This window comes from Salvelinus namaycush, chromosome 34, assembly GCF_016432855.1.
Source record: "Salvelinus namaycush isolate Seneca chromosome 34, SaNama_1.0, whole genome shotgun sequence".
Classification (NCBI taxonomy): Eukaryota; Metazoa; Chordata; class Actinopteri; order Salmoniformes; family Salmonidae; genus Salvelinus; species Salvelinus namaycush.
In genome coordinates, this window is record NC_052340.1 from 19469470 (window position 1) to 19495945 (window position 26476).

At 42.3% G+C, this 26476-nt stretch overlaps 1 protein-coding gene across 1 annotated transcript in view; it reads left to right on the forward strand.

Annotated features, from left to right (window-relative positions):
- Nucleotides 1-17819: 17819 nt before the first annotated feature.
- The window catches only part of LOC120028822 (LIM domain kinase 1-like), a 58626-nt gene continuing 49969 nt past the window's right edge, over nucleotides 17820-26476 (forward strand). Inside the window, exon 1 of the mRNA XM_038974067.1 lies at nucleotides 17820-18002. Coding sequence (XP_038829995.1) covers nucleotides 17905-18002 — 98 coding nt within the window. The 5' untranslated portion in view covers nucleotides 17820-17904. The remainder of the gene's footprint in view (nucleotides 18003-26476) is intronic.

The window sequence follows — 26476 nt, forward strand, 5'->3', positions numbered from 1 at the left end:
CACCGGGGGCAAACTACCTGCCCTCCAGGACACCTACAGCATCCAATGTCACAGGAAGGCCAAAAAGATCATCAAGGAAAACAACCACCCGAGCCACTGGCTGTTCACCCCGCTATCATCCAGAAGGCGAGGTCAGTACAAGTGCATCAAAGCCGGGACCGCGAGACTAAAAAACAGCTTCAATTTAAGGCCATCAGACTGTTAAATGGCCATCACTAGCACCTTAGAGGCTGCTGCCCTATATACTTAGACTTGAAATCACTGCCCACTTTAATAATGGAACACTAGTCAATTTAATAATGTTTACATATTTTGCATTACTCATCTCATATGTATATACTGTATTCTACTCTCATGCTGCTCCGACATTGCTCATTCAAATATTTATATATTCTTAATTCCATTCCTTTACTTTAGATTTGTGTGTATTGTTGTGAAATTGTTAGATATTACAGCACTGTTGGAGCTAGAAACACAAGCATTTCGCTACACCCGCAATAACATCTGCTAAACATGTGTATGTGACCAATAACATTCAATTTGATTTGATTACAGAATGTTTAGCTCATATCAGTGTGAATGACTGCACCCGAACTATATGCATAATATTTGTGTGTGTGTGCGTGCGTGCCTGCCTGCCTGCGTCTATGTGAGTTGTGACAGAGACAGGGCATCTGACTAGTGCTGCTGACTCTATGTGTCTGTGTATCAGTTTGTGATGGACTGGAGTCTGGCCCTCTTGAGACGCAACACCAGCGGTCGTCAGGGAAAGCAGATCTGTCAGAGAGAGGCTGGGAGAGGGCCATTAGTGCAGAGTAGATGTGTTGGCCAATACAATCAATACAACTACTCCAGCGCTGACTTCCTAATATTGAACCACTGCAGGGGAAGGGACCTATTGCCCAGCAAATATCTTGGGTGTGTCCCAAATGGCACCCTATCCCATTTATAGTGCACTATAAGTTGAATATACATAATACTGTCAATGACTTAGGGGAGGCAAATTATATAGCCTACACTATAACATTTGTGAAAAAGAAAAGATCGACCAGATATTTCGCTGCAAGATCAGGTTTCCATTGTAAGATCAGCTGGAGCATTGAACTGCTCTTCCACTAACTGCCAAAGTAATGCCATTTAGAAGGTTGTACAATTACGGTAGTCACTCGAATGCATTTCAATTAACAGGTGTGCCTTGTTAAAAGGTAATTTGTGTAATATCTTTCCTTAATGCATTTGATACAATCAGTTGTGTTGTAACAAGGTAGGGGTGGTATACAGAAGATAGCCCTATTTGGTGAAAGACCAAGTCCATATTATTGCAACAACAGCTCAAATAAGCAAAGAGAAACAACAGTCCATCATTACTTTAAGTCCTGAAGGTCAGTCAATCCGGAACATTTCAAGAACTTTGAAAGTTACATTAAGGGCAGTCGTACAAACCATCAAGCGCTATAATGAAACTGGCTTTCATGAGCACCACCACAGGAAAGGAAGACCCAGAGTTACCTCTGCTGCAGACGATAAGTTCATTAGAGTTACCAGCCTCAGAAATTGCAGCACAAATAAATGCTTCACAGAGTTCAAGTAACAGACACATCTAAACATCAACTGTTCAGAGGAGACTGTGTGAATCAGGCCTTCGTGGTCAAATTGCTACACAGAAACCACTACTAAAGGACACCAATAATAAGAAGAGACTTGCTTGGGCCAAGAAACATGAGCAATGGACATTAGAAAGGTGGAAATCTGTCCTTTGGTCTGATGAGTCCAAATTTGAGATTTTTGGTTCCAACCGCCGTGTCTTAGTGAGAAAAATTTCACAATTCTTTACCTAGGCAGTTTTACATATTTTAAGAGGTGAAAGGATGATCTCTGCATGTGTGGTTCCCACCGTGAAGCATGGAGGAGATGGTGTGGGGGTGCTTTGCTGGTGACACTGTCAGTGATTTATTTATAATTCAAGGCACACTTAACCAGCATGGCTACCACAGCATTCTGCAGTGATACACCATCCCATCTGGTTTGCGCTTAGTGGAACAATCATTTGTTTTTCAACAGAACAATGACCCAACACACCTCCAGGCTGTGTAAGGGCTATTTGACGAAGAAGGAGACTGATGGAGTGCTGCATCAGATGACATGGCATCCACAATCCCCCGACCTCAACCCAATTGAGATGGTTTGGGATGAGTTGGACCGCAGAGTGAAGGAAAAGCAGCCAACAAGTGTTCGGCATATGTGGGAACTCCTTCAAGACTGTTGGAAAAGCATTCCAGGTGAAGCTGGTTGAGAGAATACCAAGAGTGTGCCAAGCTGTCATCAAGGCAAAGGGTGGCTACTTTGAAGAATCTTAAATATAAAATATATTTTGATTTGTTTAACACTTTATTGGTTACTACATGATTCCATATGTGTTATTTTATAGTTTTGATGTCTTCACTATTATTCTACAATGCAGACAATAGTAAAAATAAAGAAAAACATTTGAATGAGTAGGTGTGTCCAAATGTTTAACCGGTACTGTATATAACCAAGTTGTCATTACTCATTGTGTATTTATTATTACTTTTCTATTATTTTGTAATTTTCTTTCTCTCTGCATTTTTGGGAAGGACCCGTAAGTAATTATTTCACTGTTATTCTACACCTGTTGTTTACAAACCATGTGACAAATAAAATTACCCCCAAGATGCTAACCGCTCACTATTACCAATAACGGGAGGTTAGCATATCATGGTGGTATGACTTATTACTTGTTAAACAAAATCTCTTTCTCTAAGCAATTATATTATTATAAAAGAACACGATTTCCCAAGTTGTTTGTTTTTTAAAATATAGCTCAGTTTTTTAAATTTTATACAGTCACTATTGGTCATCTTTGTCAATGTCATCAATAATTTCGGACCCCACTGTATCTAGGTGTACGTCCCAAATGGCACCCTATTCCCTTTATAGAGCACTCGTTTTGTCCAGGGCCCATAGAACTCTGGTCAAAGTAGTGCAGTATATAGGGAAGTGTTTCCCAACCCTGGTCCTCGAGCACAACAGTACACCTTTTCATTGTAGCCATGGACAAACACACCTCATTCAGCTCATTGAGGCGTTGATGATTAGTTGACAAGTTGAATCAGATGTGCTCGTCCAGGGTTACAATAAAAATGTGTACTGTTGAGGGTACTGGAGCACCAGGTTTGGGAAACACTGATATAGGGAATAGGGCCCATAGGTCTCTGGTCAAATGTAGTGCACTATATAGGTAATAGGGTGCCATTTGTGATGAAACCAATAACTTTTTACGGGCTGCCAAGACCTCTGGAATAAGGTTGGATGGACTCACTGAACCCTAAAAGGCAGTGACAAGTGACATTGACAAATGTAAAACGAGGAAACCGATTTATGAAGATCCGAGCACTTTGTGGCAGCTTTCTGGCTCTTGCTCGCTGTTCTCTCTCTCTCGTCTCGCTCTGTCAATATTTATCTCTCTCTGACTCCCTCTCACTCCTTTGCTTTCTCCCCTCTCTCTCTCGGATGAAACTTTTCATTGCTCACATATGAACATAATCTTATGTTGTGGTTCATCTTATTCATCCTCTACAAATAAATAGTCATTTTTTTCTGACACCATGTTCCTATGTGATTACCACATCCACACTTTTCTCGTTCTGGATTTACAGGGGTGAAAACAAATGCTCTTGTGATCATTCTAAACACACACACACATACCTACATCCTCCCACAAGTAAAAGCAGCGTAGAATACATTGTGGTTCTTCTGTGTTAATGCACCGCTCCAAAGCTCTGCTTCTAAGAACTGTAGTAAAAGAAAAAAAGCCACATTTGCATGCCCCTGGAAATATCCCACATTTCTAACACTCAGCTTATCTAAAATGAGGATAATTTCCCTCCATTATGAAATTGGGTGATTTTGTGCCTTGAAGCTACTGAGGGTCATTTGATAAACTATTTTTAGCTGTCTAACTGGTGCTATGGTTTAGTTTGTATAGAAAGTATGTGTCATTTGGCGTCAACAGTAATCTTACTTTATTACGTTTGTCTGGCAGTGACATGTGCATTGAAAAAAAACAATTAAGTTAACCAGAAATAGAGTTGAAGACTTGCTTTTGAGTACTTGTCAGGCTTTTTAAAGCATTTTCCACTGAAACAGAGCTATCAATCCTTGATCAATAATATATTGACATACTCCATCACCAGTAGTGATAAGTATTCAGACCCCTCGATTCTTTTCACATTTTGTTACATTACAGCCTTATTCTAAAATGGAATAAATAGTTTCCCCCCCCCCATCATTCTACACACAATACCCCATAATGACAAAGCAAAAACAGGTTTACATTTTTTGTGTGCAAATATATAAAAACTGAAATATCACATTTACATAAGTATTCAGACCCTTTACTCAGTACTTTGTTGAAGCACCTTTGGCAGCGATTACAGCCTTGAGTTTTCTTGGGTATGACGCTACAAGCTTGGCACATCTGTATTTGGGGAGTTTCTCCCATTTTCTCTGCAGATCCTCTCAAGCTCTGTCAGGTTGGATGGGGAACGTTGCTGCACAGCTATTTTCAGCTCTCCAGAGATGTTCGATCAGGTTCAAGTCCGGGCTCTGGCTGGGCCACTCAAGGACATTCAGAGACTTGTCCAGAAGCCAACCCATGCGTTGTCTTGGCTGTGTGCTTAGAGTCATTGTCCTGTTGGAAGGTGAACCTTCACCCCAGTCTGAGGTCCTGAGCGCTCTGGAGCAGGTTTTCATCAAGGATCTCTCTGTACTTTGCTCTGTTCATCTTTCCCTCGATTCTGACTAGTCTCACAGTCCCTGCCCCTGAAAAACATCCCCACAGCATGATGCTGCCACCATCACGCATCACCGTAGGGATGGTGCCAGGCGTCCTCCAGACTTGGTATTCAGGCCAAAGAGTTCAATCTTAGTTTTATCAGACCAGAGAATCTGGTTTCTCATGGTCTGAGAGTCCTTTAGGTGCCTTTTGTCAAACTCCAAGCGGGCTGTCGTGCCTTTTACTGGGGAGTGACTTCCTTCTACCATGAATGCCTGATTGGTGGAGTGCTGCAGAGATTGGTTATCCTTCTGGAAGGTTCTCCCATGTTAACTGAGGAAGTCTGGAGCCCTGTCAGAGTGACCATTAGATTCTGGAGCCCTTCTCCCCCGATTGCTCAGTTTGGCCGGGCGGCCAGCTCTAGGAAAAGTCTTTGTGGTTCCTAACTTCTTCCATTTAAGAATGATGGGGGCCACTGTGTTCTTGGGGACCTTCAAGGCTGCAGAAATGTTTTGGTATCCTTCCCCAGATCTGTGTCTCGACACAATCCTGTCTACGGACAATTACTTCGACCTCATGGCTTGGTTTTTGCTCTGACATGCACTGTCAAGTGTTGGACCTTATATAGACAGGTGTGTGCCTTTTCAAATCATGTCCAATCAATTTAATTTACCACAGGAGGACTCCAATCAAGTTGTAGAAACATCTCAAGGATGATCAATGGAAACAGGATGCACCTGAGCTCAATTTTGAGTCTCATAGCAAAGGGTCTTAATACTTATGTAAATAAGGTATTTCTGTTTTTTATTTTGTATACATTTGCAAACATTTCTAAAAACATGTTTTCGCTTTGTCATTATGGGGTATTATGTGTAGATTGATGAGGAAAAACATTAATCAATTTTAGAATAAGGCTGTAACATAACAAAATGTGGTAAAAGGGAAGGGGTCTGAATACTTCCCGAATGCACTGTATATGAGAGATGCAAACTGTGAAGCTAGCGCACATGCTGTCCTTTGATCTGTCCACTAACTGTGTGTGTGTCATGTATTACAGCTAGCAGAAGCTTGCCCGTGTGTGCGGGATGCAGACAACGGATCTATGATGAACAGTATCTCCAGGCACTCAACAATGACTGGCACACCGTATGCTTCAGGTGAGTGCTGCTTAAACAGTCTCCTCTCACTGATCAGTCAGTCTCTTCTCCTGTCAATCTTTTGACAGACAACTGATATCCATGCTACTTGTCTTATTCATAACCAGTTTTGGATTTGTTTTTGACAGAGAAATTAGATCTCTGTTTTTTTCAGGTGACATTATTGCTCTACATCCTTCTTAACTCACTACATTAGTAGGTTATGTGTATGATTCTACTGCAATGGCACTTTTTAGCATTCCAGTACTAACTAAACACACACTCCCACTTCCTCCTCAGATATTTACCCCAACTTTACTGATTAACGGTGGATTCCAGTCAACCATACTTGTTTGATGTCTCTCCTTGGGGGCTTGCTTGGAATGCTTATTGATCCAATCACAATATTGAACACATATCTCCTACACTGCTAGGGAGTGCTAGCTATCGAGCGTGTTGTTATAAGTGTCTGTAACATTACAGTGTGTCCATGTAAACTTCAAGGTGGGCTTTGAACCTGTTTGTGCACATGCTTGCAGTTTTCTACCTATTTTAACCTCCCACTTTAAACTATTCCTTTTTAAGACCTCGTAAGTTTTGTACTTTTTTTATTGAAAGTGGAACTGACAGCATTTTAGCAACATGAAATCTCTTAGCATATGTAATTCCCAAACATTCTAAGTAAAAAAATAAAAATAATTGGTAGCAATATAGAGTGGAAAAATGTCCGTGCATTTGGACAATTAATAGACACTGCAGAAATAAAACCTAATAAAAACATCTGTCTCATCCAGGACCGGAGTCTACGCAGACCGGTGTGCCATAGCCTATCAGAGGGGCTGTAGGCCAATATTAAGCAAACAAGCCATTTGCCACAAAGGCCTGCCATCATTCACTTTGAACTGGACTGTGTGTTTACAGGTATTTGCAACAGCGTGACTTTAGATCATTAGGACAAATTCGTCAAAAGCCACAAATTACACTTGTATGGATTTCTGCAAATATGTAGCTAAATACCACACGTGTCCTCTTATATTTGGGAACTTTACAGGCCTATTGATCAAACAACCATAAAAAACATAGGCTATGTTTGTTATGGTTGTTTGATCAATAGGCCTGTAAATACATTGTTGGCAAGGCCATTTAAAAAAATATATATATATTTCAACATTTGAGGTAGGCTATATGATCACACCGGTAATAGATCCTTTGTTGTATTACTTTTGAAGCAAATCTGAGTGAGCATACATTTAAATGATTAACTTTTATTTTACTGGGCTGATGGTTCCTGCATCTGATGGTCAGTCTCAGCGGAGGGAGAGAGCATCAGACTGAGGGTCTGCCTCTCAACATCCCTGCGCTTTCCCTTTCCTCCACTGAGTCTGACCAAAAAGGGACACGGTCTTCCAGCTGATGGTGAAACTCAAGTTACACCGCATTATCTCTGCCTCATGCACAAATTCGTGCTGTTATTCCTATGAACAGAGGAAGTGAACTAAGACCCAATCCGCTAATAATAACAACAATGCAAGCCTGCAGCTATACTTTCCTACTCATTCATTACTGCTGCAGTGCTTGTTATAGCTCTGAAGGGAAGTAGGAAGAACGCGCATTCTATGGCTTATAAAAGTGTTGAATACAAAGTGTTGACAGTGCTGAGTAAGAACTGAAACATGAACTCTCTCATAAAACCAGCAGCTCTTTGCTGTATTCGTTGACAGTCTCTCTCTAGTCATGGTTTTAAAAGTTTAGAAATCTCACAGTATCAACTTTGCTGTAGCTTTCTGTTATGCATGCTACGTTACTGCTGACACGGTCATCTGAGCCATCCGATTTTCCAGCGGTAGGCCTATAGTGCACTTCACTTGCTCTCTGGGCCCGCCGGGGAGGCAGAGTTCGTACCTTCAGACACATGAAATGGTTCAAAATGGCAACAGTTTGTCTGCCCGGCGCTCAGGGCAGCTGAATCGGGTGCACCTACCACCAACAGCCCGGGACGAATAAATTAAAAAAAATAGGTACACAAGGCTTTATCGTTAGGTTTTTTACATAAATGTTTGGCGATCGACTAGAAATGCCTTGAAAATCAACCAGTCGATCACGATCGACCGCTTGGTAACCACTGCCTTTAGAAAGTTGAGTGAAGTTCAATCTTGTGCTTCTTTCTCTCTGTGGGCTGATATTTCTGCGCAGCGGAAGTCTCGGAGCTACTGCGAGCGTGCGCAGCTTAGAGGGAACAGCGTTCATGACTAACTATAACTTTTTTTGCCTATGTTTATTAACCGGTCTTATTCTGCGTTCGTAAATTCATCAGTTATTCTGCGCTCTGGCACACTCAGACGAGTGCTCTGAAATCGGAGTAGATAGCTAGCCAGAGTACATTTTCAAATGCAAGAGATATGCTAACTGGATAACAGTCGTTCAACTAGCTAACGTTAGCTAGCTAGCAAAGCGATTCACATTTCTTGCTAGCTAACCAAATGACACATCCTTCTCTAGCTGTGTAGCTGCTGAGAAAACGATACGAGAGGAAAAAGTCAGTCACTAACCCACTCCTCCAATGACATGACATCCTCCTAGCAGCCAGCTAGCTATTTAGCTAATGTTAGGCTCTGTGTTTTTAGCTACATAAATGGATATGCTAGTATATTAGCCATGTTATGACTGACTTGTGATCATTGCCCTTGCTAGTTTGATTGTATTGACATTCCCAGCCTTAGTTACATCCATCCTTTTTTTTGTCCTAAGCATCCCGAATGGAGGCAGCAAACAATGTACCTGGCCAGCTGTGATTTACAACATGATGGGACTAAAAATAAATCTATTGGCGAATTATATTTATCATGCATTGAACTGCATTTATCTATTCTGCCAACAATGCCTTAGACAACGTCATGTAATGTTAGTTTGGTTTTGTAGCGTAAACTGATTCTTTTTGACCAATATTATGATTGTCTGTTTCATATTTGCAAAGTAGTTAATGCTGTCCATTCCCCTTTCACTAGATAAGTTGTAAGCTTGTGAGAAACCACTCTCCCTCCTTCCCTTCATTCCTCACTTTCTCCCTCCTTCCAATAGTAATAGAATAAAAAGTATTACAGTATTAATCAAATCAAATCAAATTTTATTTGTCACATACACATGGTTAGCAGATGTTAATGCGAGTGTAGCGAAATGCTTGTGCTTCTAGTTCCGACAATGCAGTAATAACCAACAAGTAATCTAACCTAACAATTCCACAACTACTACCGTATACACACAAGTGTAAAGGGATAAAGAATATGTACATAAAGATATGAATGAGTGATGGTACAGAACGGCATAGGCAAGATGCAGTAGATGGTATAGAGTACAGTATATACATATGCGATGAGTTATGTAGGGTATATAAACATAAAGTGGCATAGTTTAAAGTGGCTAGTGATACATGTATTACATAAAGATGGCAAGATGATATAGAGTACAGTATATACATATACATATGAGATGAGTAATATAGGGTATGTAAACATTATTTTAAGTGTCATTGTTTAAAGTGGCTAGTGATATATTTTTACATAAATTTCCATCAATTCCCATTATTAAAGTGGCTGGAGTTGAGTCAGTATGTTGGCAGCAGCCACTAAATGTTAGTGGTGGCTGTTTAACAGTCTGATGGCCTTGAGATAGAAGCTATTTTTCAGTCTCTCGGTCCCTGCTTTGATGCACCTGTACTGACCTCGCCTTCTGGATGATAGCGAGGTGAACAGGCAGTGGCTCGGGTGGTTGTTGTCCTTGATGGCCTTCCTGTGACATCGGGTGGTGTAGGTGTCCTGGAGGGCAGCTAGTTTGCCCCCGGTGATGCGTTGTGCAGACCTCACTACCCTCTGGAGAGCCTTACGGTTGTGGGTGGAGCAGTTGCCGTACCAGGCGGTGATACAGCCCGACAGGATGCTCTCGATTGTGCATCTGTAGAAGTTTGTGAGTGCTTTTGGTGACGAGCCAAATTTCTTCAGCCTCCTGAGGTTGAAGAGGCGCTGCTGCGCCTTCTTCACAACGCTGTCTGTGTGGGTGGACCAATTCAGTTTGTCCATGATGTGTACGCCGAGGAACTTAAAACTTACTACCCTCTTCACTATTAACTGTAATGATCCAGGTTTTTTTTGTTTTGGTGACAAGCTTTCTGTTAATTGGTTCTCTCCCAATATCCCATCATGCCTGTATTTGGTCAGTTGTTTCTGGTTGTCGTCAGGGAAAAGACTGGAGTCTTATCTGGAGACTATCTGCACAACAACAACAACACTCTGTTAGTCAAATAGATCCAACCCTGTGTGTGTGTCCTACTGTAAATGCCCTATTATCAAGACACCTTTATGAGGTGAGGAGAGAATACAGACATGGGGATGACCTACACTTCACACCTTCACCAGCATTAAATTATCTGTAAAATGTCAGTAAACCATCAGTAGCAACTAGCGACCCATGACGTCCATACACTCTTTCTCATCTGCTCCCTTCGGTTGGCTTCACTCAACGCTCTGTCGTCTTTATAGTTTCCAGAGTAGCTCAGTGCCGAGGCTCACACGCACACATAGTGTGAACAGACTTTTAATGGGATCTTTATCATTACAATGCATGCATCCAATACCAGTCTTCACCCATTTTAAATCTAGTGCGCTAGATCTTTGGTGTATCTCCTGACCCTTTGCCAAATGTCCATACTTGTAGCCAATATGATGGAATGATGTAAGCTCTATAGAATAAGTTACATGATAGAGAATCCAGGTCCTTGGAGTTCAGTATGTGAGTTGTAATGTCTATCAACCCTCTCTCTGGTCATAGGATGGTTCTGCCTCCATGATCAGACATCCCCTCCCCTGTCCTCCCTCACACTGACCTCATCATCACTGATCAGAGGTGGAAAGAGTACTGAAATACATTTTACTCAAGAAGAAGTCAAATAACTGGTGTAAAAAAAATTCTCTAGTAAATAGTAGCTAATTTAAAATTGAGTTACTTTTAAAATAGCAACATTGACCTTGATAATTATCTAATTTTGCTAAGGTTACCTGAACGTTGTTACACATGATCTTTTCCATGCATTGTATTGAAAAAGAAAGAGAGCAAAAACTAAGTTCATTTATTTTATGAGTTGCAACAAGGCGCATCTATCTGTATGTTAAAAAGGATTTGTTAAAAATATACATTTAAACATTTAAAAAATAAGTCAAACATACAAAGCAATACATATTTATTGATAAATAAAAAAGCAGTACAGAATGAAGTGCATAAACAATAAATCTGCCAGACTTCAATATACTTCAGACTCCAGAAATAATTATTTCACCCATTCAATCCCTCATTCAATCCTCTGTTACTTGTTACTTGTCCATGGGACTGGCTGACATTAACTCACTCACCCATTCACACTCTTTCTCTCACTCACTCCCTCGTTTCCCCACTCACCTCACTCTCAATCGCCCTCTTTCACTCGCTCACCAGTGGTGTAAAAAGTACTGAAATATCCTACTCAAGTAGAAGTACTGTTATTTTAATGAAATTTAGAAGTAAAAAGTAGAAGTCAAATTACTGACTTTGAAAAATACAAAAAAAAGTACACGTTCTCAGAAAAGCTACGCAATTACAGTAACGAGAGTAGTTGTACTTAGTTAATCTACACCCCATCACTGACCTAAACTTGAACTTAACATGGCCACAGAACCTCCCTCCGCCCAATGATGCTGTTGTTCTATATGTACAGTATGTGATGCAACAGACCATGACAAACATCAGCCCTCCCTGGTTGTGCAACTCCCCTTTATACTGACTAACTAATTCATTCAGGGGCTGGTGAAGTTGTTTCACTCTGCTTGAAAACCAGACCGTTTTTCCCAGAAAGCAGTGTGCCCGCTGGAGAATGGGATGTTATTAATAGGACACTGCCTGTTGTTGTCGTCTTGCTTACATAATTGCTCCCACCCTGTCTCTTTAGTTTATTTTCGGGTTTTACACTCTCTGTTCTTGGGTTGACATTGACAAACCTAGTTTCAGGATGCAGGAGATCAGATCAGCCTGTCACACTCAGAGGATATCTCTTTGATATGTTTCTCATTTAGAAATCATTAAAAATGACCCACACAGGCACTGTTATTACCTTGTTCTACCACCGCGTATTAACCTCATAAGTAGACCATTTGGGCCGGTTTCCAGGACACATATTACTGGATCTTGGAAACTGGCCCATATTGCGAACTATACCATGCACTTGTAGTTGTTTGTGTTTTGTTGTGCTATATGTATGGCCTATACATGCACATAGGTTTTGTCACAGCATATGATCTGCGTCCATTTGAATCCCTTTGCTGGTAGTCAGCAGTGTGTCATCCATTAGTCAGATGCTGTGTGTTTAGTCTGAACTTGGCTCTCTCTGTAAAAACTGTCCCCTGTATCCTCTATCCACTGTTCTCATTCTGCTAAGTCTGCTAGTGGGGTTTCTCTTTTCTGTGTGGAACATTGGCCTGGGTGCTTGGTGTTGCGTTAGTGACTCACAGCACTGCTGGATGACCCAACGGGAGATCTGAGGATGAGGACATCTGGGTCACTGGAGAGAGCCGAAAAAGGGTTTTGGAGTTTTGTGTGTGTGCGTGCGTTTGTGTGTGTGAGAGTCAGAGAGTATACAGATGGGCCGGAGATGAGAGGGAGAGACACATCTGGCTACTCCACAGTGCTGGCTTTCGATGGGGGGTAAGGGAGGGGGTAGGGTGTGTGTGTGTGTGTGTTCATAATACAGTGGGGCAAAAAAGTATTTAGTCAGCCACCAATTGTGCAAGTTCTCCCACTTAAAAAGATGAGAGAGGCCTGTAATTTTCATCATAGGTACACTTCAACTATGACAGACAAAATGAGAAGAAAAAAAATCCAGAAAATCACATTGTAGGATTTTTAATGAATTTATTTGCAAATTATGGTGGAAAATAAGTATTTGGTCACCTACAAACAAGCAATATTTCTGGCTCTCACAGACCTGTAACTTCTTCTTTAAGAGGCTCCTCTGTCCTCCACTCATTACCTGTATTAATGGCACCTGTTTGAACTTGTTATCAGTATAAAAGACACCTGTCCACAACCTCAAACAGTCACACTCCAAACTCCACTATGGCCAAGACCAAAGAGCTGTCAAAGGACACCAGAAACAAAATTGTAGACCTGCACCAGGCTGGGAAGACTGAATCTGCAATAGGTAAGCAGCTTCGTTTGAAGAAATCAACTGTGGGAGCAATTATTAGGAAATGGAAGACATACAAGACCACTGATAATCTCCCTCGATCTGGGGCTCCACGCAAGATCTCACCCCGTAGGGTCAAAATGATCACAAGAACGGTGAGCAAAAATCCCAGAACCACACGGGGGGACCTAGTGAATGACCTGCAGAGAGCTGGGACCAAAGTAACAAGCCTACCATCAGTAACACATTACGCCGCCAGGGACTCAAATCCTGCAGTGCCAGACGTGTCCCCCTGCTTAAGCCAGTACATGTCCAGGCCCGTCTGAAGTTTGCTAGAGAGCATTTGGATGATCCAGAAGAAGATTGGGAGAATGTCATATGGTCAGATGAAACCAAAATATAACTTTTTGGTAAAAACTCAACTCGTCGTGTTTGGAGGACAAAGAATGCTGAGTTGCATCCAAAAAACACCATACCTACTGTGAAGCATGGGGGTGGAAACATCATGCTTTGGGGCTGTTTTTCTGCAAAGGGACCAGGACGACTGATCCGTGTAAAGGAAAGAATGAATGGGGCCATGTATCGTGAGATTTTGAGTGAAAACCTCCTTCCATCAGCAAGGGCATTGAAGATGAAACGTGGCTGGGTCTTTCAGCATGACAATGATCCCAAACACACCGCCCGGGCAACGAAGGAGTGGCTTCGTAAGAAGCATTTCAAGGTCCTGGAGTGGCCTAGCCAGTCTCCAGATCTCAACCCCATAGAAAATCTTTGGAGGGAGTTGAAAGTCTGTGTTGCCCAGCAACAGCCCCAAAACATCACTGCTCTAGAGGAGATCTGCATGGAGGAATGGGCCAAAATACCAGCAACAGTGTGTGAAAACCTTGTGAAGACTTACAGAAAACGTTTGACCTCTGTCATTGCCAACAAAGGGTATATAACAAAGTATTGAGATACACTTTTGTTATTGACCAAATACTTATTTTCCACCATAATTTGCAAATAAATTCATTAAAAATCCTACAATGTGATTTTCTGGATTTTTTTTCTTCTCATTTTGTCTGTCATAGTTGAAGTGTACCTATGATGAAAATTACAGGCCTCTCTCATCTTTTTAAGTGGGAGAACTTGCACAATTGGTGGCTGACTAAATACTTTTTTGCCCCACTGTATGTATGTTGCGAAGAGGCTAGGACAGAAAAGAGGTCACATTTCTCACACTTGGTGATGCGCCAAATGTAATTCACACCTGAGCCCTGTGTGGGTGGAATGTAAGAACTCCTTCAGTCTCTACTGAATGTTACTTTGAGAAGACCTGGCTGTCATCGACCCTGTTGGGACATACAAGTCAGATACACGTTTTACCACTACTACAACTGTGTAACTTGTGGCTTGTCGACTTCCACACACTGCCTTTCTGACTTGCATTTCTCTCCTGTCTTCCCTTCACTGTCCTATCCGTTCAATAACACAACAAATTAAAAAAACAGTAACTGCTTCCTTCAGATAGAATAGCTAAGGGTTAACATGCATGCTGTCACACATTCTAATTCTCCCTGTCTGTCTAGAATATGGAGGTAATAGATTTCTGATCCTTCTCCTTGGGGAGGGAGGGATTGTCATGGTAAAGGAAAAAAGGGGGGGGTTAAGATGGCTTTCCTGATCGGAGACGTCTATGGAAAGCCGCCTGCGTCCCCCTACTCCCCTCAAGCAACACAGAAGGAAAAAGAGGGTTAGGGCTAAACATGAGAAAATCATGAAAACACACTCCAACCATCCCGTCAGCTAGTTGATCCCCAAGTAGAACTGAAAGCTCAGTGAGTGCTAGAATGGCAGATAAAAATAAACTAAATGGGGGAAAATAGCTGGAATGGATTATTTGGAGGCTGTTGGGATTCTCAGGGGTGGAAAAACTCCATGGTCCTCACAGAACGCCAGTGATGTGTGTGTGTGTGTGTGTGTGTGTGTGCGCTGTTCACAGAGCCAGCGGCAGCAGGAACAGCAGCTTCATGGGAAAATACTGTGGCGCTCTCACGGAGCAACACGTTCCTATTAGTCAATCCTCCAACTCTCTCAGCATGGGGCAGTCCCAGGGCTCACCATGAGAAACCAGAGACCACAAAGCACCCATGGAGGAGGGCAGCTAAAGTGCTCCCCAAACACTGCCAGTGAAGGAGCCTACCGCTCAGAACCATGCTTTAGCTTTATTGAGTTTTCATTCATGCTTTTAAAAGCCGGTAAGGAGATTTTGCTGTTGACCACACTCCCAGAACTCAGAGAGAGGCGTTTTATGTTACAATCGATGATAGAGTCCAGTTTACAAGATTCCTTCTGGTAGTGTACTGAGTCTGTTAGGCAGGCATCCATGGCATTGACTGATGTTTCAGTTCTCCCTCAAGAATTGGATCTCTACTACTTGACTCTTTGGATAGCCCTCAGTGGAAGGACTTTAAGGAGAATTTGCTCATGGGTGGATTGGATGCCCTTTGTTGAATGGAGTTGAATGTAATGTAGATGGAGTGAGTTTAGTGTTTGACATTTGACACTTGGGAAGTTGGGAACGCACACCACAGGTGTACAGTAGAAAGATATTGACTCTGCAGAAACAATAACATGGTATGGTAACATGGTATGTCTCTTTACAGGGGTCAAAAAAACATATGCTTTTCATACACACAATGCTATCATCATTTACCTGTTTTGAAAGTACCCTTCTTTGCGAGTTAACTTTTTTTAATGTCGTATCTTCTTTTTTAATAGAACGAAATTACTCAAATACTCATTCATAGGAGTTATCATTTCATGAACTATCAAAAGTCAGACAAATTATATTCTCTTGAGAGAGCGAGGTCCTGTAACTGTTTCTGCCAGCTTGCTCTGCTGCCCCCAACGGCCAAAAAACGGACAGCAAGCTCTGTTGTTGTGTCAGCACATTGGCAACCCTGCAGGTCACACATACGAATACTGTACAGTACTGTATATATTCCTACACATGCCGCACACACAAACATGTAGGTGGTTCGGTAAACTATATTCGCAATGCGTGATGTGTAACCTTGCCTGAAGACTTGGGTCATCTCCAAAAGCAAATACCTAGCCCTTGCTAACACGGTCTTGCGCCACACTGACGATCCAGGTTCAATCAATACCTGGCTGGTCAGACATGTATGCTCATACAGTATATGCACACAGACACACACACTAACACAGTCCTGTACGCACACACACACTTCCAAGGCTGAAAGAAGTCAATTTCTCAAGGACATGCAACAGAAACCCCCCCAGAGCCTTTCCATTCTTAAGGCACATTCTTCGCTCTTTCTCTCTCTGTTGCCTCTCGTTTCTGTTTCTCTTTCTCTCTGTCTCTCTCTCTTTTCTGTTTCTCTTTCTCTCTGTCTCTCTCTCTTTTTTCTCTCTTTGTCTCTGCCTCTTTAAGACGAGGACTCATCTTAAACGACCTCTTTTAAAATGTATGCATTCACTGTAAATAGCCATATACCGTATTTATAACCGCTATACTTATCTTAAAAGATGTGCCAGAAGGGGGTTAGAAAGAGGATTCAAGCTGTTCGCTGCATGGCCTTAGACATCATTGTGTTATTTTTCATATTACTGATGTGGTATAATGGTGCTCATGTGATATGATCTGTCGTAACTGATGGATAGCACAGCAGATTAAATCCTTAACACTACATAATGATGTATTATATAATAGTGTATACTATAGCTGTACTGTATGGCTCTGTGGCAACTATTTAAGACACCCACTCTCTTTGTTTTGAATTGTTAGGCTCTGTGGCCTTTCCCTCCTGACCATGCCACTGATGTGAAACTTGTGTTTTGAAAGTAGGGATTTGGTAGGGGGATCAGTAAGGAAGTGAAACTTGAAAGTACCAGTGCTAGACCAGTATGCTCATCCTTATAGGTCTGTTCTGTGTCTTGCCTAAAACAGTTTCTTTCTGTGCTGCGGTAGCTACAAGGTTGTCCACAGAGGCTCTTAACAAAGAGACACCATTTCCTTTGTAAAGATCACCTGAATTGTTAGGATTCCTATTAGGACACCGACTCCTCTTCAAGGATCGTCTTAACTGGCTAAAGGAAATGTTATCTCCTTCTAAACCATCACCTGATTCGCCGAGGGGCTTCCGTCTTCTCCCTCCTCCATCCAAAATGGAATGGAACCAGAGTCGCAGGAAAAGGTTGGTAAACTGAAACAGAAACTTTTAAGGGGTTTTAATCGATTGAAAAATGTACTTTCTGCTAGCTTGTATAGTCTTTGATGAATAGGATATGTGTTTGTGTGCGGTATCAGATAGCGTAACATGGAAATGAGTAGAATGACTAAGGTAGATGGGGGACCCTTTATTGAGTAGTATTGGCTAGGAAGATAGGGGCCCCTTTATCCCACTTTGGTTGAATATGCGAAGCTGGCTGTAGTTAACTGACTGTGAGAAGCCAGTTGTATTTGACTGAGAGGCCAGCCGTCTGGCAGACAGAGGGATGAAGGGAGGGAAGAGGAGGAGGGAAGGGAAAGACTATGATGTCACAGGGTCACCACCACTCCCAAAGGAAGCTGCGAGAGCGAGGGCAGGGACAGGAAACACATGACTAAAAAAGAAAAAAGAGGCCCCAGAATGCAGCTGCAGCGTGAGAGAAAGAGAGGAAGATATTCATGGTTGTGACAGTGCTGCTGTGTGGTGGTGGTGGTGTGGTTTAGTAGCGGCAGGTTTCCTCTCTATAGATTATCTGTTCAATACGCTGCTGTTAAGATGAGCATGTTTCCTGACTGTCATAGCAAGGCCTTGTCTCTGAAGGGAGACATGTTGAGAAGGGACCAGCGATACAGGAATCACATCAAGGGCAAGAAGTAAGTCCTTTTGTTGGGTGGATGTACGTAAAGGCTAGGATGGGCAGTTGTATGGTATGTAGTGGAGTTGTTGGGGTACTTGGCTCCTCTTGGTTGCAGTTCCTGAACTATGTTCCTGTATTTCTACATCTACTCATTGAAACAACTTGCTTAAAATTCCCTGTTTAGTCATGAATACCGTTCACTCGACTAGAGTTGGATGCATTTGCTTACTAATGGAGAAGTGATAGCAGATAGCATGTTGTTAGCATCGCAGACTAGACAGAAGGGTGGTTTGGGTGGGCCTGTGAAATCACTTCCTTATTTTTAAACCTCGTTTCCATGTCTGCTTTTCTCACTTTCGTGACCAGAAATATTACAGATGACTTTGAACAATGTGAATTTCCAAAATGAATTTGAACAATGCTTGTTAGGCTATGTGTTTATGAACTTAGACCATGTCTCTACTGTGTGTCCCTTTAATGTGATAGTATGTGTTTACTGGTGTGGTGCTCTATACAATCTATGTTTGTTTGTCTACCCCTCACCCAGTGTGCAGAAGTGTACATTGTCGAGTCTAGTACACATGTTGACTGTATTCAGGCTGTCACAGTACTGACTCTCCCTCACTCTGCCTGTGTCTCTCTAACTCCCCATGTCTGACTTTGATCATAACTCCCTGTCCACCCTAACCATGATTTCCCAGCCTCTCTGCTATGTGACTGCTCTGTTTGCAGTGTGTCAGGCTCTATGTAGCCTGGGTGCAGTGTACAGAGAGTACTCCACAGTATGAATAAACTAGATGAGGGATGTAGAGAAGCTTTCAGTGTCGCTGTGATACAGTGCTCCGTCTGTGTTCACTGACTCCAGCTTTCCTCTCTGTATGTTTGCGTGTATGTGTGTGCCTGCCTTGTGTGAGTTGTCAGATAAGCATGTTATCCAACGACAGCCAGACCCTCTTAGGGGAAATTGTTCACAATTTATAAATAGCGGGTCCGATAATCACAAAGCTGTGAATGAGTGTCTTCCATGGCTTTTGGCGAATACTATGGTGAACTGTAGCTTCTGAGTTATTTTTTACATAAAGCAGACTTCACACATGTTATTTAAATACTCTTGTCACTTTCTCATCATATGATGCAAAATGAATAATACAGGACAGAGTTCTGTATTTTGAAAGTTACGTATCTTGAAAACTTGATTGCTGACATGCAAAACATTTGGCACTATATCAACAATGGCTAATGAAACCAAAATATTGTTTTTTTTGTGGAGTTTTCCTTTAATGTGTTATTGGGGTAGGCTAAATTAGGTGTGGTTGGAATGTTCATAATGGTGAGCATTTGCAAGCTGTGTGCAGGAGCTTCCTCATTTAAATCACATCATACACTCTGATACAACAGGTGCATTCCTTTTGAAGTAGACATGAATACTCAGAATAGGAGCTGAAACCTGATCAGATCATAAAATGTACACCTCCATGTACAGTACAATAAATCCCTTTCTAAAAGTTTCTGTGTAACATTGATATTGTAAGGTTATGAAACTATACTTTATGTAAGGTGTCTACTTTAGATGTAACTGAATGTGGTATTGTTTCAGTGATAGTTAACACCAGGCAGGAAGTAATGGATGTGTTGTTAGCCACCTTAAAATGGTTGCGGGAGGAGAGGAGAAGAGAAGAGGGATGAGATGGGTGGAGTGGAGGGTAGGTGAGGTGAGGGGAGGAGAAGAGTGGTGAGGAGTGGAGGAGAGGTGAGCGCAGAGGAGAAGAGAGGATAAGTGAAAGTGTAGCGGAGGAGAGGAGATCACACATACAGCAGGTGTGTGGGCAGACAGTAACCTGGTTTATACAAAGACGACCAATGTCATCATCAGAGAGGCTGAAGAAATTAAACATCACATCCTCCTGACAGGATTAAATCTGCCTGACTCCCCTGGCTCACCGGTCTGCTCTGTATTTCATCTCTGTATTTAATCTCTGTGTTTCATCTCTGTAGAGCAGCAGGAGGAACAGGCTGTGTACAAATGAAAGGCTGTCGAGGACGGATGTGGAGATTTGTTAGACAGATGTTGAGTAAAGGAGGAAGGGAAATTACTCTTAAAGGGTGGACACTGGGTGCTTCTCTTTTCTCCTCCCTCCTTCCCCTCTTTCCTCTCCTTCTCTTCATCCATCACTCTATCACCATGTTCTTTTCTCTCTTCAACCTCCTCCTCCATCATTCAATCACTCTTTCTCTCCTCCTCCTCCTCTGCTATTACTCTCTATGTCATCCTTTTATCTAGTTTCCTTGAGGAGCTTGTAGGGGTCAGAGACACTGTCTGTTTCCTTTCTCTGGCTTTGTTCACCTGAATATATTATATTAGTCCAGAGCAAATTTCAAATTAATTATTTGGTAAGCTTTTGGCTTATCTCCTAACCTAGGCCTAGATTTCCCCACAGTTCTTATCTGAGGGCCAATGGCTAGCTTTGGCAGTTGCAGCTGGCTATTCTTAGGGCTCTGGTTATGGCTATGGCTGCTCAGTGAAACAACCTGTCCTGATTTGTCATAGACGCTTGCTAAAAAACTTTCATGAGCAAGCCTTCCTTCATGACAGGCCTTTCTAAAATGGTATAGAATCAGCTTGATCCCCTCTGTCAAAGATGCTTTGACCTTCTTTTTTGGTATTGTTAACAAACACGCCCCCATAAGGAAAATGAGAATAAAAAACAGGTTCAGCCCCTGGTTTGACTGTGGTCTTGCAGAGTTACTCCACCTCAAGAATTGCATTTGGCGAAATGCTCGGCACACTCATACTCAGACTGACTGGCTCAGCCTGAGAAATAAGTGCACTCAGGCTATCCGGGAAGGCCAAAGTTAGTTACTTTAATGTTCTCTCTCTGTGGGTCTAACCCCAAGAAGTTCTGGAAAATGGGTAAAGACCTGGAGAATAAACCCTCCTCCTCACAGCTGCCCATGTCCCTTAATGTTGATGATGTGGTTGTTACTGACAAGAAGCACATGGCTGAGCTCTTTAATCACCACTTCATTAAGTCAGGATTCCTATTTGACTTAGCCATGCCTCCTTGCCCGTCGAACATTTCCTCATCTCCCACTCCTTCTAATGCGACTATCCCCGATGCTTCTCACTCTTTTTCCCCTGCCCCGCTACAAAGTTTCTCCCTGCAGGTAGTCACTGAGTATGAGGTGCTAGAGGAGCTCCTGAAACTTGACCCCCCAAAAACATCTGGGTCAGATAGTTTAGACCCTTTCTTCTTTAAGGTTGCTGCCCGTATCATCGCCAAGCCTATCTCAGACCTTTTTAACCTGTCTCTCCTTTCTGGGGAGGTTCCCATTGCTTGGAAGGCCGCCACGGTTCGTCCTCTATTTAAAGGGGGAGATCAAGTTGATCCTAACTGTTATAGGCCTATTTCTATTTTGTCGTGTTTATCAAAAGTGTTGATAAAACTTGTCAATAATCAACTGACTGGCTTTCTTGATGTCTATAGTATTCTCTCTGGTATGCAATCTGGTTTCCGCTCAGGTTGTGGATGTGTCACTGCAACCTTAAAGGTCCTCAATGATGTCACCATTACCCTTGATTCTAAGCAATGTTGTGCTGCTATTTTTATTGACTTGGCCAAAGCTTTTGATACGGTAGACCATTCCATTCTTGTGGGCCGGCTAAGGAATATTGGTGTCTCTGAGGGGTCTTTGGCCTGGTTTGCTAACTACCTCTCTCAAAGAGTGCAGTGTATAAAGTCAGAAAATCTGCTGTCACTGTCAGCCACTGCCTGTCACCAAGGGAGTACCCCAAGGCTCAATCCTAGGCCCCACACTCTTCTCAGTTTACATCAACAACATAGCTCAGGCAGTAGGAAGCTCTCTCTTCCATTTATATGCAGATGATAGTCTTATACTCAGCTGGCCCCTCCCTGGATTTAGTGTTAAATGCTCTACAACAAAGCTTTCTTAGTGTCCAACAAGCTTTCTCTACCCTTAATCTTGTTCTGAACACCTCCAAAACAAAGGTCATGTGGTTTGGTAAGAAGAATGCCCCTCTCCCCACAGGTGTGATTACTACCTCTGAGGGTTTAGAGTTTGAGGTAGTCACCTCATACAAGTACTTGGGAGTATGGCTAGACAGTACACTGTCCTTCTCTCAGCACATATCAAAGCTGCAGGCTAAAGTTAAATCTAGACTTGGTTTCCTCTATCGTAATCGCTCCTCTTTCACCCCAGCTGCCAAACTAATCCTGATTCAGATGACCATCCTACCCATGCTAGATTACAGAGACATCATTTATAGATCAGCAGGTAAGGGTGCTCTCGAGCGGCTAGATGTTCTTTACCATTCGGCCATCAGATTTGCCACCAATGCTCCTTATAGGACACATCACTGCACTCTATACTCCTCTGTAAACTGCTAATCTCTGTATACCCGTTGCAAGACCCACTGGTTGATGCTTATTTATTAAACCCTCTTAGGCCTTACTCACCCCTATCTGAGATACCTACTGCAGCCTTCATCCTACACATACAACATCCATTCTGCCAGTCACATTCTGTTAAAGGTCCCCAAAGCACACACATCCCTGAGTCGCTCGTCTTTTCAGTTCGCTGCAGCTAGCGACTGGAACGAGCTGCAACACTCAAACTGGACAGTTTTATCTCAATCTCTTAATTCAAAGACTCAATCATGGACACTTTTACTGACAGTTGTGGCTGCTTTGCGTGATGTATTGTTGTCTCTACCTTCTTGCCCTTTATGCTGTTGTCTGTGCCCAATAATGTTTGTACCATGTTTTGTGCTGCTACCATGTTGTGTTGCTACCATGCCTAAGACAACAACATAGCAAGGAAGCAACACATGACAACACAGTCTCTCTTTATGTAGTGTTGTGTTGTCTCTCTTGTCGTGATGTGTGTTTTGTCCTATATTTATGTTATTTATTTATTTATTTTAATCCCGGCCTCCGTCCTCGCAGGAGGTCTTTTGCCTTTTGGTAGGCCATCGTTGTAAATAAGAATTTGTTCTTAACTGACTTGCCTTGTTAAACAAAGGTTAAATAAATTTTAAAAAAATACAAAAATGGCTCAGGGCTAGCTTGATCGAAAGCTCCTTATAAAATGATCGACTTCAGGAATTCATCTGGTTTGTGGATTTAGAGATTATTGAGAAAATTGTTCTCATGTCATCAAGTGCTGCCAGGTTTATCCCCCCCACTCTGTTTTTAGACTGAGATCACTGACTGACACTGTGTCTCTGTTCTGTCTCCAGAACCAAGAACACACAGTTCTGTTTAATAAAGTATTTTTGCACACCGACTGTAACTTTCCATTGTTAATCTGAGACGATGACATTTACAAAGGAAAAGGGAGTCTGTCTATACATGTAGGTTCTTTCTTCTGATTACAATCCCACTCCCAAGCTTTAAACTTTTGGCCTTGTAATACAAGCCTTTTATCAGACTTCCAGAAATTATATTTGACCTTCCTTATCCCAGTGTTATAGATATAGAATGTATTCACTATTTCACTTCTACACTTTTTCATTCACTTTACCAGTTATATCAGTCCAACATTGTCCGACATCCAGGACTCAACATATTTGTATGCTGAACACAAAAAGGTGTACTTTTACTTCTATGCATTGTGGTCCTCTGAACAGTGACTATTCACTGATGCTAGGACAGAACCAGAGGCCAATGTTGTTGGCACCTGATAGTCTCCATCACTCATGTCTTGTTTTGACCGTGGTCGTGGAACATTGGAGAATGAACTGCCATTCTCTTTTTCCTGTCCAGTCCAGTCTGCCCCAGACAGACAGAATGTGCATAGATAGCTGTGCTGAAAGCCAGACAGACACAGGGCTTAGCGAGTACAAAGGAAACTGCCTCCATCTACACTATTCACCCCCAGCCGCCACACTATTTACCCCCCAGCATACAGCCACCACACAGCTCAACAAAGCTATGTTACCTGCAATGCCCCTGCTTAATAGACCAATAGACTGCCGGTGCTACAACAAAAACTGTTCCCCATTGACAAAAGCTACCGGGCATTCAGCAGCCATCTTAGAACTCAACCCAGCCAACCACTGTGTTTTTTCCACCGCATAAAAATGCACAGACTATCTTTTCCCTGATCTTTTTGTTCTTGAGAGCTGGGATGGCTGACACAGGGATAGCTGAGCCCGGCACTGAGAGGGTTTATGCCTGCTCTTTGCTGAGCTTGCAATTGTAGGGGAGGGGTTTCGGCCTGCGTCTGATTGGCTATGGGATTTCCTGGGAGGATTTGAAAACACCCAATGGGGAGGGGCCACCGAGCGGATTAGGTCATGCTTTTTCTGTAAGGGGAGTGACATCATGGTCTGTGAACTGCTCTGCCCTAGGGTGAAGGGTGTCTGAGGGAGACGGCAACGAAGGAATGATAAAGAAGAGCGGAATGACAATAAGGGGGTGCAGAGAGGGGCCGGTTGGTTGGGATTGTGATGAATGTGTCTCATTTTGTTGGTTATCGTCCTTGTGTGGGTGTGTGTCTCTCTCTCTCTCTCTCTCCTCCAATAATGCTCATCCTTACCTCACTACACATCCTTTTACTGGTTAGTAGAAGGGAAACCCTTACATCCATCCTAACCATCTCTCTGTAGAATCTACTCTCTTCCCAGCGCTCAAATATTGTTGAAATTATATTATCAGAACTGGTTGTAATCTGAAAGAACGCCATAAAAAAAAAGTGATTTCCTTTTCCATGTCTGGTTGGAAAGATTTAACTTTTTTTTGTTCCACTGAAGAAGATTGGTAGAACTTGGCCCCCTGCCAGGAATTCCCCCCTCTATCCCTGTCTTGGTATTCCCTTCCAGTGGGAACATTACTGGCTTGTTGACAAGATGCGAACAGGAGAGGTGTTTCCCTGGTCTCCCTGATGCTGTCGTTTCCTCATCTTGTTTTCCATTACATACTCTGTCGCTCTCTCTGTATATCTTTCTCTCTCATTCTTTCTCTTTCTCTCACCCTCTCTTTCTCGGCCCCCTCTCATAAGACATAGGTCATATTTCCTCATAGTCACATGCTTGGTGTGGGTTGCAGTCTTGCCGGCAATACCCACTCACAACAACAGCAAGCACTGTATGTAATATAGACACAAATTACCAAGCACTGGATGTAAAATAGACACAAATTACATTTTAGATACTAATCAGCCAACTGATTAAAAACACATTTTAATTTGTTTATAAAATACATCAGCATTCAGTAGACATGCTAACTAATTAATCATGTTGTCTCATTTCTTTAGTGCAATTTATTGCTCATTCATCTATGGATTGTGGAATATCGATTTATTGACCATACGGTTTACTGTATGGCTGACATCTTTTAGATGTATAGAATTGGACAGAGGAAGGATCATTGGACACGCAAAATAGATTATTCTGTGTTTGTGTGAGAGAGAGATGGGAGGCTACATGTGTGGCACATGATTTCTTGCGCTTTTCATAATGCTGCATCCTAAAAAATATTTAAACCTTAAAATCGGTCAACACCTTGTTGGAGGTTCTCTCCTCTTGTCCTCTCCTCCCCTGCCCAGTACAGAGAGCACTTCCTGTAGACATGACCCACTTCCTTCAGAGGTGTCTCTGCCCACGTCATGCCATGACCTCTGTCATCCAGACAGAGAGAGAGAGGATGGCCAGACTGACATTTTGAAGAGTCCCACCAGAAAGTCTGATTGTTACATAGACTATGTCTTTTAGGTTACGGTGAACATTCTATAGTTTGCACGGTTGACTTGTGATGCCAATTTTTGTATTAAAATGTCATCTCAAGCAATACTCCATTCAACTCAGTGATGTGAGGGGTTATCAGTGGAATCAACACATTGTATGTGATGTGAGTGCTGCAGTAACATTAATCCTAGAAACAGAAAACACAGTTTACAGTATTGCTATTTTTAGTTAGAGACTATGGTACTGGTTTACAGGGTGACCAATAGATCACAAGACACAGCTGAGATGGCATGTTGGTGTAGGAGTTAGAACCACTACCTATGTGGGAAACTTTCCAGCTGTATGTGTCTGTCCCCTGGAGAACTGGGGAAACCACTGTGTGTCTACTCAGTCTGAAACTTTTGTGCGTGGGCTTGTAATACTATTCTCGTGGCTACTGGAAATCCCCAGAAGTCCCCACAGGGAAAGTAAAATATAGAAAAATATCCCTTATGGGACGTTTCCCACGAGGACAAATTCTCTTTTAAGCTTAGGGGTTATGTTTAGGGTTAGGGTTACTATTAGGGTGAGAATTAGGGTTAGGTTTAGGGTTATGGTTAAGGTTAGGGTAAGGGTTGGGGTTAGGGGAAATATGATTTTGAATGGAAATTAATTTAAGGATAGTAAAACATATATGCTGTGTGACTCCTCCTGATCAATACCTCTATCTTTAGCTAAATCAAAGAGTGACCTACCGTAGTGAAAGGTCAAATTGGCATACTTTTATTAATGTAAACAAACACAAT